Source organism: Myripristis murdjan, chromosome 10, assembly GCF_902150065.1.
Source record: "Myripristis murdjan chromosome 10, fMyrMur1.1, whole genome shotgun sequence".
Lineage (NCBI taxonomy): Eukaryota > Metazoa > Chordata > Actinopteri > Holocentriformes > Holocentridae > Myripristis > Myripristis murdjan.
This window is the reverse complement of record NC_043989.1, coordinates 32,918,570-32,935,931: the sequence shown is the minus strand read 5'-3', so window position 1 is coordinate 32,935,931 and position 17,362 is coordinate 32,918,570. Positions and strand designations below refer to the sequence as shown.

The 17,362-nt window shown below is 43.1% G+C and overlaps 1 protein-coding gene across 3 annotated transcripts in view; it reads left to right on the top strand.

Moving 5' to 3' along the window:
- The window catches only part of LOC115366220 (storkhead-box protein 2-like), a 100,710-nt gene that overhangs the window by 75,112 nt on the left and 8,236 nt on the right, over positions 1 to 17,362 (top strand). For all 3 annotated transcript variants that reach the window (XM_030061564.1, XM_030061565.1, XM_030061566.1), the window contains exon 3: positions 13,645 to 16,099. In XM_030061564.1, the coding sequence (XP_029917424.1) occupies positions 13,645 to 16,099 (2,455 nt within the window). The remainder of the gene's footprint in view (positions 1 to 13,644; positions 16,100 to 17,362) is intronic.

Below are 17,362 nucleotides of genomic sequence, written 5' to 3'. Positions count from 1 at the left end.
TACTGGGTTACAGGAGCTGTCAGACTTGATCCAGCCTTGTGGAGTCACCCCTTCCCCTCCAGTCTTTTCGTGTTGCAGTCTGCCAGTAATGTAGGGTGTAGTGTAGTTGTTGTTGGGGGGGGGGGGGGGGGGGGGGGCAGTGAGTATCAGACAACAGGGGATAGTAAGGTGCTGAGCTGTCTGACACTGCATGCAGGTGGTGTTGTGGACTGATATACAGAGTTTGTGTTATGAGTTCAGAATCCGTGTGGCCTGGGGAAAGAAGCTCCTTCTCAGCCTCTCAGTCCGGGCTTTGATGGAGCGAAGCCGCTTGCCTGAGGGCAGCCACTCGAACAGTCTGTGGTTGGGATGATGAGTGTCTTTTAAAATCCGACTTGCCCTGGACCTGCACCGCTGGGTGTAGATGTCCTGGAGGCAGGGCAGTGCTGTGCGGGTGATGCGCTCAGCACATCGGATCACTCTGTGCAAGGCCTTCCTGTCCTGGGAGCTGCAGCTGCCGTACCAGGCAGTGATGCTCACAGAAAGCACAGACCCTACTGCGGCGGTGTAAAAGGTTTTCAGCAGCGTGGTGGAGATCTTAAATTTCCTCAGCCGCCTGAGGTGGTACAACCGCTGCCTAGCCTTCTTCACCAGGGTGGTGGTGTGTGTAGTCCATGTCAGATCCTCAGAGATGTGAACCCCAAGGTACCTGTAATTGCTTACTCTCTCCACCGGGGTCCCATAGATCCTGAGCGGTGCATAGTGGATCCTCTGCTTCTCTCGCCTGAAGTCGACCACCACCTCCTTGGTCTTGTCAACATTCAGGTCAAGGTTGTTGTCCTTACACCAAGAAGACAGCAGCTCCACCTCCTCCAGATAGGCCGTCTCGTTGTTGTTGGAGATCAGGCCTACCACCACTGTGTCATCCGCGAATTTCACAATGATGTTGGATTGGTGTGTAGCTGTGCAGTCATAGGTGTACAGGGAGTATAGCAGAGGGCTCAGTACGCAGCCTTGGGGGGCACCAGTGTTGAGGGTACGGGAGCTGGAGGTGTGGGCTCCAACCTTCACCACCTGTGGTCTGCCAGTCAGGAAGCTCTGAACCCAGGAGCAGAGTGAGGAACACAGCCCCAGGTCCCTGTCCCATGCTGGACAGATGATGTGCTCTACTTTGGGTCATGACCTGTTGCTTTCATTCTCCTCACTTTTCTCCACCTATCATTCTAGAACAAGTTAATCTTCGTTTCATCTGTCCAAAGAACCTTGTTCCAGAATTGGGCAGGCTTTTTTACAAAGTCTAATGTGGTTTTCCTGGTCTTGCCACCAGTTGTTTGCACCTTGCTCTATACCCTCTGACTGTAGATCTGGACAGTGATCTGGACAATGATACCCCTACCTCCTTGAGAGTGTTATTGACTTTCCTAGACATTGTGAATGGGTTTTTCTTCATCAGGGAAAGAATTCTTCAGACATTCACTGTAGATGTCTTCTGGTGTTGCTGAGCTTACCAGTGCATTCCTTCTTTTTCATGATATATCAAAGCGTTGATTTGGCTACTCCTAAAGTTGTTGCTATCTGTTGGGTAGATTTTATTTGCTTTTGGAGCCTAATGATGGCCTCCTTCACCTGCATAGACACCTCTTTGGATCACATGTTGAGGGTTCTGATAAATAGCTACAGATGAGAACACTTGGAATGAACTCCAGACCTTTTATTTTCTTACTTTGTCATGGAATAACAGGAGAGAAGGCCACACGTGGCCATGGAACTGTTTTTTAGTCAAGTGTCCAAAGACTTTTGAGCCTTTCAAAATGGGGTGACAGTGTATAAAACTGGCTGTAATTCCTAAAAGGTTAATGCCAAGTCTGTACTTCAGTCATGTCTTGATTACTCCATTTCAAATCCACTGTGGTGGTGTACAAGGGCAAATTATGAATATTGTGTCACTGTCCAACTACGTATGGACCTAACTGTTACTCCACACTGATTTTCCGAGTGTGTGTTTTTTAGGAAAAGCTATTGATGGCTCAGTACTTGGTTTTAGTTTAGCAGTCCCAATCAACATAGAGTTCACAGTAAATGAAGAGGAACTAAGAGTGGCACTTTATGTTTATTTCTATTGGGAAATTGCACTTTGTCTTAGTGCTCTTCTCCCACTTTATTTGATTAATCAAATAAGTAAAACAATGAGTAGTACAGGTACAGTCTTCAAAGCCAGAATTGTAGGAGTGGATGTCATATTAAACTGGAAAACGTGTAAGAACTTCAGCATAGCCAATGTCTTCTGCCTGTGAACAGAGTCTGATTTGGTCATGAGACACCCATTACCACGCCCCAACACACACAGAAACATTTGTCTTTTGTGCATGTGAGTGTGTCTTTCAGTTCTGGGTTTCCCTCTATAGGGAACTTGCGTCATGTCACCACAGCAAGCGCACACACATGATGTAATGACAGGCAACAGACACACACACATGACTGTCTGCCTGCCTGCTGCACTGTCTATCAAATAATCTGGGAACGTGTTGCTCACTGATCTTTTAGTCCTCATGATCTTTTGGTCCTCTCTGGATGCTTTACAGCATTCAGGGCAATTACATCAAAACCGTTATACACCCTGCTTGTTTTCCAGTTTATATTCAATGGCCTTTTTTAAACTTAATCATATGGACAGTGCCAGTCAGTGCAGCATGACCCGTTGAAGTATAAAATCGCAAATTATTAATTATTTTTGACAATATGGACATAGTGCATAGTTTGCACTGTACAGTCCATTGGTTGACACTAACCACTTTTTCATATAGATGATGTGACCAACTCTTTATGCTCTTAGTGAAAGGTGTAGAAGTGTAAATGATAAAGTGGTAATCTATCTGTACTTTCATTTCATGTCTTTGATGATAGTCTCAATACAATGATGTTTTTCATATTTCTCCATCTGTCTCTCCATCTGTAGTGCTGTGCACTAAGTTGTGCTTTTAAACTGCACTTAAACTGCGCTCAGTGACCACTTGTCAAACAATGTAGCTAGTATTGTGATATCTTTTTACTTGGATTTGGATGATTAATGGAGTTTCCCATTGAGCCTTGGATGTTCTGACTTCTGAGCTGAACCTTTCCACTTCTTTGCTGAATGTGTTCCATTTCACCTGACATGGACACCCATAAGAAAATAGAAAACATTAACCTGCCAGTGACAGCAAATGGCTCCCTAATGAGTCAGTGACGATAGCTAACATTGGCCACTAACATTAGGTAAGCTAGCTACAGCTAGTCATCCTCACTACTAGTCCTAGGTCCATTCATCAAATGAAAAGAATATGCTGCTATAACTCTATACCATCGTATAATAAAGATGATCCTAGATTGCAGACTGAAGCTGTGCGTGTTTTCAGTTGACCCTTTATCTGGCTCCTGAATGGTCCCTGACTGACCAATCAGCGATTTTTCTTCTGCGTAGCCACTCCCCCCTATCTGAGGAGTTGGACAATAGAGCCTCCGCCTCCACTCACTACAATGGAATAAGCATATTTTTCAGTTGCCTCGTATTGATATTTAATTCATTCAATGATTATTTTAAATTTTGTCTTTGTGAGAAGGAACGTCTCTTGACTGGCTTCAACGTGTTTTTTCGCTGGAAGAAAAATAGTTTAATCTTCACAGAGCTCCGAGCTGCAGCACAGAGAAACCACAACAACAAAACTGCTCCAGAACTTCTTGGCTGCCGAAGGCTATTTCATTCACGTTAAAATGGTTAAAAGGTGTGCTTGGGGTAAACTTGGGTAAAACAGTCTTTAGGTTGGAGGGATGTTTGTTCAGTTGCTTGCTGATAGCATCGTGCAGTTTGTCCATAGCCAGCTTAGCATTGGCACGGGGGTGAAAATAGACTGTTATAATGAAGACTGCCGGAAATCTCTCTCGGTAGATAAAAAGATCTGCATTTGATCATTAAAAACTCCGAATCTGTGCAACAGTGTCTCTCGATAACTGTGTTGTCCGTACACCAGCAGCTGTTTACGCACACACCGCCAGAGTACATGAGCGGTGCGGAGCTGGAGTGAGCGAGGAGCGGTGTGTCGTTATTTAACGCAGTGCGGTGGTGCGGGTTTCTTTATTGCCGTTCCATCGCTCCGGTGCGGAGCGAGTGGTGAATTACCCCTGCTCCCTGCTTATAAATATATATATATTCTTGCAAGTTTTGTAAGCGCTTTTTATCATCCACTTCAAACTGCCAAGTTGCTAGAAATCTATAAAGTTAGCTGCCTAATCCTGAACGCTAGGCCTAGTGTTTCTCTGCCAGAGCTATCTGTCAAGAAGAAAGCCTACTGTAGTAGGCTACCAGCCACCACACCATCTATAGATATTGATCCACAACAGAGCAAGAGTGGACGTTATTCTTTTCAATAACTTGAACATCTAATGTTAGACAATTGAAACTTACCTGACTGTTCTGTTTGGCCAGTAGGTGGTAATGCCATCCAAAAGCTTTATAATCCACTGTCAAGTCAGCAATTGTGTTCCGAGTCTGTAACGCTAGGCTACTATATAAATTTACTATGTCAATTTTGTTTTCCCTCCTCATACTCTTCCAGTATAACACGCTGCTCATCCGCCGTGAAACACGCTGTGTGTTTTTCCTTGTGGTTCATGTTTGTGATTGGTCAGCTGCCTCAGACTCCGCCCCTTATACGTGCGCGTTCACGGCTCTTGATGAGGCAAACCTGGATCGACTGAGCGAGTCGATAACCAGCGTCGTGATACCGGTTATCCCCGATCACCATGATCCCGATTAGTGTAGCCGGTTAGGTCTGAGAGATCCAGGGAAAACTGAGCTTGCTTCGTGATACAGGCATCAGCTGTACTGCTACCGGTAGTACTAGCTAAGCTAGCTAATAAGTTGGGTGATTCAGGACTTCTCTCATTAGCGCTGGAGCTCGATGACTGAGTCAAGGTTTGTTTTATTAGTAGTGGACTGGACTGGATTATTAGTTAGACTTTTGTTTGTTAGCACCGAGGCGGGGACCTCGCAGAGCACAGATCACAGACACATCACAGATTCGCCTGCGGAACAGGTAAGTTATGTGTTGTCATGCTAACGTTATCTGATGGTCTTGTTGGAATACCGGTAACTGTTAGCATTATTGTAACCATGGTAACGTTAGCTAACGTTAACGTAGACGTCACTTGTTTTATGTTGTTGTGCAGCTTGTGTGGGCGGGCAAAGTTAGCTATGGGTTAGCCTATTGTTGACTGTCTGTTCACCTGTTGTACTGTAACCCAGAATCATCATTAATAGTAATATGAGCGGAGCGATTGCGGAGCGGAGTGGAGCGGTATTTAGAGGAATTGGGGTGAGTGATTCGGTGCGAGGTGCGGGGCGCAGGGGTGGTTGGAGCGGGGCGGTGCGAGCGAATTGCCGTTACTGCGTGAGTTTGGTGCGACTATTTCTTCCGCTCCGAACCGTTCACGTACTCTGCACACCGCCCCCTTTTGTCTTACCAGAGTCGGATGTCCAATCTGCTCTGTATATGGTGCGGCCCGTTAGCTCCAAAGCTAGGTTTGTGATGTTTTCGTGCAGCCAGGTATCTGTTATGACCGTAACACAGTCATCCATGCAGCGGTTGGTGATCTGTCTGACATTTGTGAGCCATTTTTCCAGAAGTGGTCACAGATAAACTCTATAGGTAAGTCTGTGGGTGGGAGGCAGCTAGCAGCACCTGCCATGCTGAGTTTTGGGAAATTTTGTTTTGTTAAAAATTTTGAAATTTTGAAGTTTTGTTATTTGGGAAATAACACGTTTTACCCAGTCACTATACTGTACCAGAGATGTTCCTTTTTACTACGACCAAGGTTAAAAAAAGAATTGACTCATTAAGTATCAATATGAGGCAACTGAAAATCACGTTTTTTTCAATGGGAGTGGATGAAGAGGCGTTTCTTCCTGCCGGTTTTTGTCCAACCTAGTAACAGCGGCCCTGGGGGCAGGGCTTAGATAAAGGGTCAATTAAAAATCCAGTCAGAGAAGAGGTTTGTTCATCATTGACTGCGTTGTCTGACATTTTGTTTTGATGTCATATATGGGTATTTTGGCAAACTCAGAGCTTTCAGATCTTCTCTGTAATTAGGGCCCGAGCGCTGGAACAGCCCTCTAAAACCAACAGGAAGTCCGCAATTTGCATTGGAATGTTCACATTCTCGCCAAAAATTCCGCTTTGAACAAAATCTATCTCCTCCCAGGGCGTAAATGGCAGCAGCTTGAAAATTTAACAGATGACAGAGGACACAGTGCTTAACAAAAGTTGCTAAAAATTCCGTCATTACTCGATTCGTTTGGATTTTATAAGCCCTCAAAGTCGGAGTGGCCAGAGCCAAAAGCTCATTTTTTCCCATGGAGTTTGGTGTGAAGAGGCTGACACTTGGCACTTATTAAGCCCCTGGAGTCTAAAGTAAAAGTCTGACGGCTTTGAAAACTATGCAGATGGAAAGAGGACAAAAATTCCTACAAAAATATATAGTTTTGATGTGGATTGGACCAAGTTTGTGGGAGCTGTGAAGAGTTTTCAAACATTTTTGACTCTGGTGTGCTCTGCTCTGCACTCTGCCTGGACATGTGACTCACTCTAGCTGCCTCAGGAATGCGCAATACACACCCATTGTAAGAGCTCAGAGGGAGCAGAAAACACTCTCAAACTAAAACTGCCATAACTCAAAAACGGTAAAAGATAGCAAAATAATGTAAATGGGAGATTTATAGATCCGAGTCTCGTGGCTCGTTTAAACTTTGAATCAAGTCTGTAACACAAAGGGTGACCGAGCTGTGACACCTCAAACAGGGGTGGGTGTTCTGTATTTCTCCATTGGATTGAATGAGGATTTCTCTGTCTGCCTGCTTTTTGGTGTGATCACGCCACAGCTGCCAGTACTCGTGTCGGTCACACACTAGGACTTCCGCGGCCTTTCAAAATAAAAGCCCCAAACTCTTTCAAAATAAAAGCACCGAAAAATACCCTCAAAACTGGCACAAACTGACGAATTGTCTACACTTCGACACACACGCCGTCCCCGACTTGCACGGGGGGGCGAGGGCCCGCCCAACGCTGCTTGCAGCTTTAATTCCATCCTGAAGTTCCAACTTAACTGGTATTCCTTTGCACTTTTCCATGTAGGAAATAGCAGTTATCCTGGTTGAGTTCAATGGAAAGCTCCTGCTTCTGTAGAGCTAAGTAGTTATGCTAACTCCTTAGTTTTTTTTTGTTTGTTTGTTTTTTTTTGGTGTTTATTGCAAATAAGCCGGAAATGTAAAACACACCCTGTCCTGTGCACCAGACAGTTTTTCCCAGGAGTGACCTACCAGATACCATTGGCTAGTTTTGTGCCACTGATGACAGTCCTTTGGCATCACAGTGACTTGTCACAATTTATTATACTTACACAACAGGCTTATTTTGTCTATAACTAGACCAAAGGTGCGGCCGCTACTTTTTACATGTACATTTATGGGCGATTCCCTTTCAAAGTCTGAACTGCTGGGAGGTCATCATAGTACTGAACCACCTACTCCAATTTCTCAAGACTGATAGAAATTACCAACTTACCACAGCGCTAACATGAATGCGGTTGTTATTTCTCAGAGGAGGCTTTAGACAGAGACAAGGTCCTGCCATCTCTTCTTATGCAACTGACAAAACATTTTGTCCCTCTCACTGTGTTATCTCCCTCTGACATACTGATCCACATATGTATGTATTATAGGGCAACACTTTTTGATTTTCTAGAATATAAATGTGTTTCTTTGTTTCTTCATCTAAAGCCTCCAATTCTGCTGTTGTTAACTTCTTTTTTCTCTGCCATTGTTTTTGTTTGTTTGTTTGTTTGTTTTTTTGTTGTTGTTGTTTTTTTTTTAGCACCACCGTGTTTCCTGACTGACAGATGCATGTGTAAACACTTACTGTGCTGGCCACATGTTAATCAGGAAATTTGTAGCTGTTTTCATTTTCATACTGGCTTTTAAGTCTTTGAAACCCAGCAGTCTGTGAGCGGGTTTTTATTTTGAAATGTTTTATGTAACAATCCAAACAAAATTCACTTTATTTCTTTTATTGATATTTCATTTTCATTTGTTTTTCACTTATAGTGTAATTCTGAACATCTAAGGCCAAACAAAAAAATACCTTGGCTTCCGGTTCCTTTTCATTTAAGGGCATGAATAGGTAGGGAATTTATTTTATTTTATTTTTTATATTATTTAGCATTTTAAGGATGGGTAGGGGGGATTTATTTTATTTTATTTATTCATGGGAAGGATGGGTAGGTAGGGATTTTATTTTATTTTATTCTTTTTTTATTTTCGAAACCGATGCATGGGTTGCTTTTTAAATATAATTACTTCAATATTTGCATAAGTTACTACCTTTTTAACGGACGGAGCAGCGTCTTTTCCAAACAAATTTATTGTAATTTTCTTTGTTTTGTTTTTTTTGTTTGTTTTGTTTTTTTGTGGTAAGTCAATCATAATTGTCTTGTAATTTAATGTTAAAGATAGAATGAGTAGCATTTTCGTAAAAATCAATGTGCTGTGATGTTGAATGGTACACGTCCTGTGTCCCTGACACATTACAATCAAAAAGGACACAGTAAACTCACTAAGTAACTGGGGAAATATTATTACAGATATAGTGGCATGTTCTAGGGGTGTCACAATGCACTGGCGCAATACTTGGCAATGCAAAAATGTGGCGATGTGCATCATCAGATGTTACAATGCACATTTTGGAAAGCAGCACTCAGTTTATTAAATCATATAACAGACCATCCTTTGCAGGCAGAACAGGGGAGAGCCGCCCATTGCTTGCGGGAGAAAAACACTGTGGAGTGTGTCAGAGGCTGATATAATCTGTCAGCAACCAGGAGTTAAGATTGGTTAGTTAAATAACTATAGGATTCACTAGGATCTCAACTGGGCTTTTAGAAACACAGATCTAATAAACAAACAATATAAGAAATCTATAATAAAATATGATAGAGCAGTAGTTATTAAGGCTGGTTTCGTAAGTATTGTCATTCTTCAAATATAGCAATTTGATGTTACGTTTTTTGCATTTTTTTGTTTTTTGAATTCTCTTCTAGTTTGTGAATGTAAAGTTTCATGAAGGTGGGGTTATCTTAAAGGTCACAGTGGCTCATTTTGTACAGTGATGTCAAGTTCCAAAAAATGGTCTCACTACTACTGGCTACTATGGGTGCTAACATCATCACACATGAATAAAGTTGAGCTCTTTTAATCCACAAGACCTGTGGGTATTCATAGAACCCATTTTCATTCATAACTTGAGGTCAGAAGTAAAGGGAGCCCTTTGAAAAGGCCATGCCAATTTTCCCTTGCCAAAATTTAGTCAAACTTTGGAGTGAGATTTAGTCCCTTTGCAGACAATCTAGCATGACATACTTTAAATCAATTCAGTAATTTACTAAAAAAAAAAGAAAAAAAAAAAAAGAATTATGATACAGTACTTAAGTCAATCAGTTTTTTCCACACCCCCAGCAGTTATAAATAGAGAAAAATAATTATTTAAAATTTTGAATCATGAACCCGGTATGGTGAATCAAATTGAATCATGAATGTAAGGTAGGCAGAATCTACCCATGATGCTCTTCAACATGAGTGGTAGTAAATTTAAGTAGTCCTGGAGAAAAGTGTTAGCATGTAGACTCAGCTATGGTTTAAGTGTAGTATGCTGAAAATAGCATGTTATTATGTTAATATTGGCATGCTTCATACATATAATTTACTTTGCACAAAATATAGACCAAATATGAGGCTGATATTGATCTTTTGTTAAACATGGAATCTAGTCAAGTCAGTGCTGTGCACTTCTTTAATGAAGGTTATGATGTAGTTTGAATGATTGCATATTCATTGGAAAATTTACCAAGACTACATTGGCTATTTGTGGGAAGCAACTAATAGTCTGGTGTCAGTCTTTGGCTTAACAGTTTTGCTCGATTCACTAGTAGGCTGTTCAGTTCTACAACATTTTTTGATTCAATTTGATTTTGTAAACCACAGTTCGATTAATCAGTTTTGACCTTACCTTTACCTTACAGTTACCCCCTTAAATTCCTTTAAATTTCCCCTTAAATAGCCTCAAAGTTAGCCTGGTTTCAACCAAACTCACCCCCCTCCCCAACAGAAATCAGTTAGAATGAAGGCAGTGTGGGATTGAAGATGAAAACATGGAAACATAGTGTGTAACAAGTTGACAGTTCAGCCTATGTATCAGGCAACTTGAGAGTTGAATAAACAAACCAACCACCACATTACCACGTTAATTACCTCCGCTAACAGAGTCAGACGGGGGTTATATTTTTGCCCTTTTCCATCTTTTTTTTTTTTTTTTTTTTTTTTTTTGGTAAGGAAGAAATGGTTAGAAATGGTTTTGCACAAAACTTTGCAGAAAGGTTAGTCATAGAGCTGATTAACTTTTCATGCTTATTGGTCAAAAGGGGGAATGGCGGTGGGTGTCACCAGTCAAATATAAGCATACAACTTAGAATGAATAAGAATGAATAAGAATGCATACATGGATTTTGTGGAAAGCTTGGTCAGGGTGCAAGAACGCACTGAACAAGCCAGTTGGCCAAAATTGGGCATGACAGTGGGCATGCCCTGTCTCAAAAAAGTGCATAACTTCTGAAAAGATTCATGTAATGTGACAAACTTTTGTGGAAAGCTTGGTCATGGGGCAAGGAAGAGCCAAATAACCTTTCACATCAGAGGTGCATAGCTCCAGCAACGGAATCAATAAATCAACCACACATACACATCTGTTTAATGTTTGACTTTGTCAAGCTGTCAAGCTGTATGTTCAAACAAACATCAAACAAAAAACATTATCTTTAATCAAAGCATTAAAAGTAAGAATTGCCAAAATTTAATTTGGGCTACTAACCATGTGATATGGAGATGGCATTTCTTGAGAACTGCATTGCCTTGGTGGAGGTGTGCACTCTAATGAGTGCCTTCTTTCTAGTTCTGACACTGACTTTCCTCTTCTTTAGAATTTGTCCAAACTACTCTACAGTGGTGGAAAAAAGTTTTCGGACACCCCATGCATTTGTGAAATATTGCATTAACAAATCACTCTTAGGTCTTCAAGTGCAATTTCTTTTAGTACAGTCACAGCCAAAATACTAAACAAATCCTAAAAACTGATTTAAAATTTAAAATTAAAATTGATTGGTTCCATAAAAATACATAAGAAATTTTGAGTATTGGGTCATTTTGGTACCAGTGATGAAGGTCGTTCTTTTTATTAAAAGACACAATTTTTGTTGCCAAGCTTGATGTCTATATAAAGCCAGCACATTTGAAAGTTCTTCAGACACAAAAATGGCTAAAACAAGGAACCTAACGCAGGAAACACGCCTGAAGATAAAGATTCAACTGTCAAGAATTTAGTTTTGTTAGTTTTTCTTGTAAACGATAAACAAAAAAATATAATTTGTATTTGTTTGTATCTGTCTAATGCAGCCACACCTTTTGAAACACAAAAAAGATTTTTCCACAAATATTTCATCATAATATTTGAGATTGTGAGATTGTGTAAAATTTTAAGGGTGTCCAAAAACTTTTTTCCACCACTGTAATCATTAACAAAAGATGACCACAGCAACTTTAACATACATATCAATACATAGAAGCAAGTGCCACTTGCTTCTATGTATTTTCCTCTACCACACGTTTTGTTGGCATTACAGGGTTAGTGCATGTGCATGTGCGTGTGTATGTGTTAGCAGACAGCATGGTAAACGTGCAGTCAATACTACTAAATTCAGCTGCTGAATCCAACTTTCAAGCACCGTCTTGTTCTATGTCCACTACTCTACCTCTCTTCATCCTTCTTATGAAGAAGATGGAGAGAAAAAGGGATGGACAGACTGTGTGTGTGTGTGTGTGTGTGTGTGTGTGTGTGTGTGTGTGTGTGTGTGTGTGTGTGTGTGTATGTGTGTGTGTGTATGTGCGCATGTGTGCATGCACATGCATGCAAGCCTGCCTGTCTACACTGGTGTTGCATCACTCTGGCTGGGCTGTAAGGCCGCTATGATGTAACCAGGAGTAATACTTCCAGACTGAAGAGAGAGAGACAAGGAGAGAACAGAATGAGAGAGAGAGAGAGAGCGAGAGCGAGAGAGAGAGAGAGAGAGAAGCAGAAAGAAGCACCAGGAGGGGAGTAGAGTGAAAAACTGAGAGAGAGAAGAGAACAAAAGGGGAGGGGGATTGAAACCAAGAGACTGTCTCGGCATTTGTAAAATTAAATGAGTGCTTGGTGATATGAATGGACATACTGTCTTCTTTTTGGCTGCTGCGTTCAGTCATTCTGAGCTGCACAGAGCTCTCCTGGGAGACTCCTACTATAGCTGCTTGTGAATTTTAGAGAGTGGAAAAATATTTTTAGTTACTTTTTAATTGCAGAGAGAGCGGAAGTACTTTTAACAACTCCTTATTAGATTTTTAGTGTTTCTCCTTCTTAGATTATATGCAGTGGAAATGAAGGAAGCATAGAGGAGGAAGAGAAATGATACCTGTAATAGGTAAAAAAGCCTGACTTGAACCAGTTCAACTACAAGTATATGGTATCTGCGAAGTGAGTCACCAGGAGTTGTGTAGATACTTCTGTTTTTGTTTTCATGCATTTTAACATTGCTGTTACTCTCAACATTTTTGGCATTTACTTAGAGTGCAAGTAGGAGAGGGGGTTTCAGTTCTACCCTAAAGAGATGCAGTGAATCTCTTAAGTCATAACTAATTTTCAAACACAAGGACTTGTGTTGTATACAGATAGATAGCTCTATTTTTCACAACTGTTTAACTTACAATTTTGGACTTGTTCTGTATTTCATTCTAAATAGCGTTAAAATAGTTTCAGAAAGTTGTAAATGACCTATCTTCTTGTGTGTTCCCTCTCTCTAAGCAAGTCAGATCCCAAGAACTCATTCAGGTGGTAGTAATCACTACTGCATTAGTCTTGTTAAAGCCAATAAATCTAGTGTCCTTGAAGTGATTTTGAAGCTTGCAGCCCTTTTGTGGTGAGGTACCAGCTTATCTAGCTTCACTTGTGAGAACCCCCAAGTTGGAAGTTGTAGCTTCCAGACACCACCAGAGGGAGTCAGTGGAGCATTGCAGTGCTCCAGTGAAATGCTCCTCATCCCATACCATCACAGGAATAGAGAAAAGATGTAGTCTGCAGTACACCACAGTCTGTTGAATAGACATGGCTGGACATCCTGCCCTTGGTGCTGCCATTTTCCCCAAATCTGTCCTCAGTATTGGTTTGAGTGTTTCAGTACTGCATTGTCTCAATGTTGTTTCAAGTAGGCCTAATTCATTCTTTAGATTAGTTTTTAGTGGAGCATACTCATAAGCCTTTCCATCCTACCAAGACTCTTGTGGAATATAGGAAAAAACATTTTGTATTATTCTTAAATCTAATGCAATGAAAATGTAGTTCCCATGTGCAAAGTTTTGATCATAGCTTTTCTCTGTTCATCTACATAATGAGAAATCGCATTCCATATTAAAGCATAACTAACCACAAAAATGGAATGATGACATGAAAATATTTGGGAACCCCTTATCTAATGGTTTCGTTTCTCTGATTGGTACAGGTGTTCCCACGCCATCAGAGGAGGTTCTGCACCACACGCTGAGTATGCTGGTCCGTGAGCGGAAGATCTACCCAACGCCGGACGGTTATTTTATCGTGACCCCACAGACCTACTTCATCACTCCCAGCCTCATCCGAACTAGCTCTAAGTGGTACCACTTAGACGAGCGATCTGGTGACCGACATCAACAGCAGCAGCATCAAAACCAACAGCAGCATCAGCAGACGCAGTGCACCTCCCCTCTCTCTGGCACTATCACCCCCTCCACCTCCGGAGGTGTGCGAGACCGGACACACCCAAAGCCAAGCCAGAACCACAGTGGGGGCGGCGGAGGAGGTGGGGATTCATCGTACAACAACAGTTACCGTGGAGACGACCCCCCCAGCCACCACACCACACTTCAGCGTCGATCCCCCAAAGACCACCGTGAGGCATATTCCTCCCCACACTCCCCCCAGACACCTCCTCAACAGGGAGGAGGAACCACAGAAAAGAGCCGTAGCACCCTCAGCTTTCCCTTCAAGACGGACACGCTCACCAAACACCGAGGAGGAGGAGGTGGCGGAGGAGGAGGAGGAGGAGGGGGAGGAGGAGGAGGTGGAAGCGGAGGTGGAGGCAGTGGAGGAGGAGGAGTTGAGACAGAAAAGCAGGCAGGAGGAGGAGGTGGTAGTGGTAGTCGAAAGTTTGGTCTGAAGTTGTTCCGCCTGAGCTTTAAGAAGGACAAGGCCAAGCAACTGGCCACCTTCTCTGCCCAGTTTCCTCCTGAGGAGTGGCCCCTCCGGGACGAAGAGGCACCCAGCCAATTGCCTCGGCATGTAGAGATGGAAATTATTCGCAGAATTAACCCTGACCTCACCGTGGAAAATCTGGCCAGGCACACAGCTGTCATGAAGCGTCTTGAAGAGGAGCGTGCTCAGAGGAGTAAAGCGTCTTCAGCCAATCAAAGCTCCAGGAGTCGGAGGAGCGGAGGCAGACACAGGAAACAGTCCCAAACCAAACCCAGTCGCTCACATAGTAAGACCAGGGCAACCCGTGGTGAGCCAAGTGATGGTTCCCATTTGGAGCTGGCTGACAGGGACTACCGAGCCTATTCATCTTCACTGGCCCGGTCACCAAGAGAACATGCCCTGGCCATGGAGCGGCAGCGGGCCAGGCTTCATTTGGCGCACAGCAACCCCAACATCCTAGACTCCTCCCACCTGCCTGTTACCCCGGAGTGGGACGTATCCGGCGAGCTTGCCAAGCGGCGGACAGAAATGCCTTTTCCTGAGCCAAGCCACGGCCCATCGGCTCACCATTCCAAAGTCCACCGTTCTCATTCCCACACCCAAGAGCGGAAGTCCAGGACCGAGCGCAGTGACAAGGCCAAGGAACGGTCTAGGTCGATGGACAACTCCAAAGGACCGCTGGGGGCCGGTTTGATCGGACCACCTGATTACTATGACGACAGGAGCCGTTACTATACTGATGATGGAACTCTGCGAGCCAATCAGAGCTCTTCTCATTACTCACGGGCCACACCCCCGTCAACTAAACTGGCTGGGGATTCACTCGGGTTGGACAGTGGGAGGAGCTTGGAGAAGAGTAAAAGCAGGGACAGCCTGCCAGCTTACTCACCAAAACCACTTCCTACTTCCATCCCTCCTGATGACTACTTCCAATGCTCTGCCTCCTCTGAGGCTGTTCTCACAGCAGCCAACCCGCTGGGAACTCTGGGTAAAAGTAGCCATGATGGATTGAAACTGGGCGGGGCTGACCGGCAAACAGACAGACAGACACCCCATCCCCCAGAGTACAAAGAGGACATGGCAAAGATGGGTCCCAAGGGTGGCAGCCTGCCTCCAATACCCCTCTCTCTCCCTGATCCCCCTCTCCCTAATGGCCGGCCACCTCACAGCACCTCCTCTGGCCAGGAGAAACGTAAAGAGATCTTTAGTAAAGATACACTCTTCAAACCTCCTCCCAGTCTCCCTCTGCCTGGCTATAGCTCCTTGAGAAAAAACCCTGCCCTCACTGCCTCCGCTCTCTCCACTTCCTGTGACGCGCTTGACTCCCAGGAGGCCTTTGACGCTCCCAAACCTCTGGTGGCTACACCCTCTGCTCCATCGCAGGGAATCGAACCCACTACCAGTGCTGCTGAGGCCTCCTTCGACTACTACAACGTCTCAGATGACGACGAACTCGAGGAAGGGGGTAATAAAAGCAGAGGAGCGGATGAGAAGGCTGGAGAAGGAGGCGTAGGGATGGGAGGAGGAGGTGGAGGAACAATGCAGTGGTTGCTGGAGAGAGAGAAGGAGAGGGATCTACAGAGGAGGTTTGAAAGGAACCTCACCTTCCCCGGTGCTAAAGAGAACCTTCCTGAACCTAGTCAGAACCAGCAGTCGGCCCACTCTGCCAGACTGGACAGTATGGACTCCAGCTCTGTCACTGTTGACAGTGGATTCAACTCACCACGGTGAGAAGTGCATCTCCTCACATGCGCCCACACTCACACACACAACACTTCCATAGATTAGTGATGCAGTGTCTTGGTGTTGAAATGAACAGCAGTGCACCAAAAAAAAAAACAAAACAATAACATAAGTGTAAAAATCAACAACAAAAAAAAGTCAAGAAAATTATCAGATAATAAGCAAAGGGGAAAAATATCTATTTAAAAAAATCCAAAAACTATGTTTACAATTATCAAAATTTAATATTTAGATGTTGTATCAGTGATACTGGATCACCATCAGATTTGTCATGTTTAAATGCTTGTGAAACAGCATTTAATCATCACATCACAAACATCTAAAATAGCTGCATTTTTGACTAATACTGTGCAAAGTGATCTAATTCCTTGAGGATAGTTAAGGGACAGACTCGGTGACAGCCTAAGAAGTATAAAGCTCTTGTTGTGAGTGCTGTTTTTTCCATGGCATGCACAGTGCTGCCATCGTGAGTTTATGCGTGGCAAATTGTGGTCACTCACTCACCCATGGGCAACCTGTGAGGGACATGATTTGATTTGTCGATTGTTTTGTTGATTTTTGGACAGTAAAACACTCATGTAAGGGGCAAGGTTATTATCGTTAATGAAAACTAACAAATTAACGAAAACTAAATCTGTAAAAACATTATCGTTAACTGAAATAATAAAAACAAGGCTTTGCAAAAAAACGACAACTAACTGAAACTGTATTGTGCGTTTACAAAACTAACTAAAATTTTATAGATAAAATTTGCTTAGCTTTCCTCCTTGTCAGTGTATTTCATACACAAGCCTAGTATTTTGGGTGAACACCTATCTCCTGTCCATCTTTTTTTTTTTTTTTTTTTTTTTTTTTTTTTTAAAGCTGTGCCAGTTTTACGCCAGCAGATGGCAGGCATATCAGGCAGCAATCCACCGGACGGCATGGCAGTGAAAGTAGGGAGAAAGCGCCAGAGTAGTATTTGGGATTATTTTGAATATGACTGTGTCTCAGACAAGAGTAAGTGCCTTGTAGTGGAACATGATAAAATATGAGGAACTGAAGGGGAAAAATCCCACGAATCTGAAAGTTCATTTGAAAGAAGACAAGAAGCTAACCTAGCTTACCTTGAGCAAGTAAGGGAGGACGCCCAGCCTCCTTCCCCTGAAACAGAAGCTAACCCCAGGCCAGGCAGCATGATACAGTCCAACACAAGCGTGTCAGCAGGAGGACAGAAAACACTAATGCAGTGCTTCCAACGGCGACCA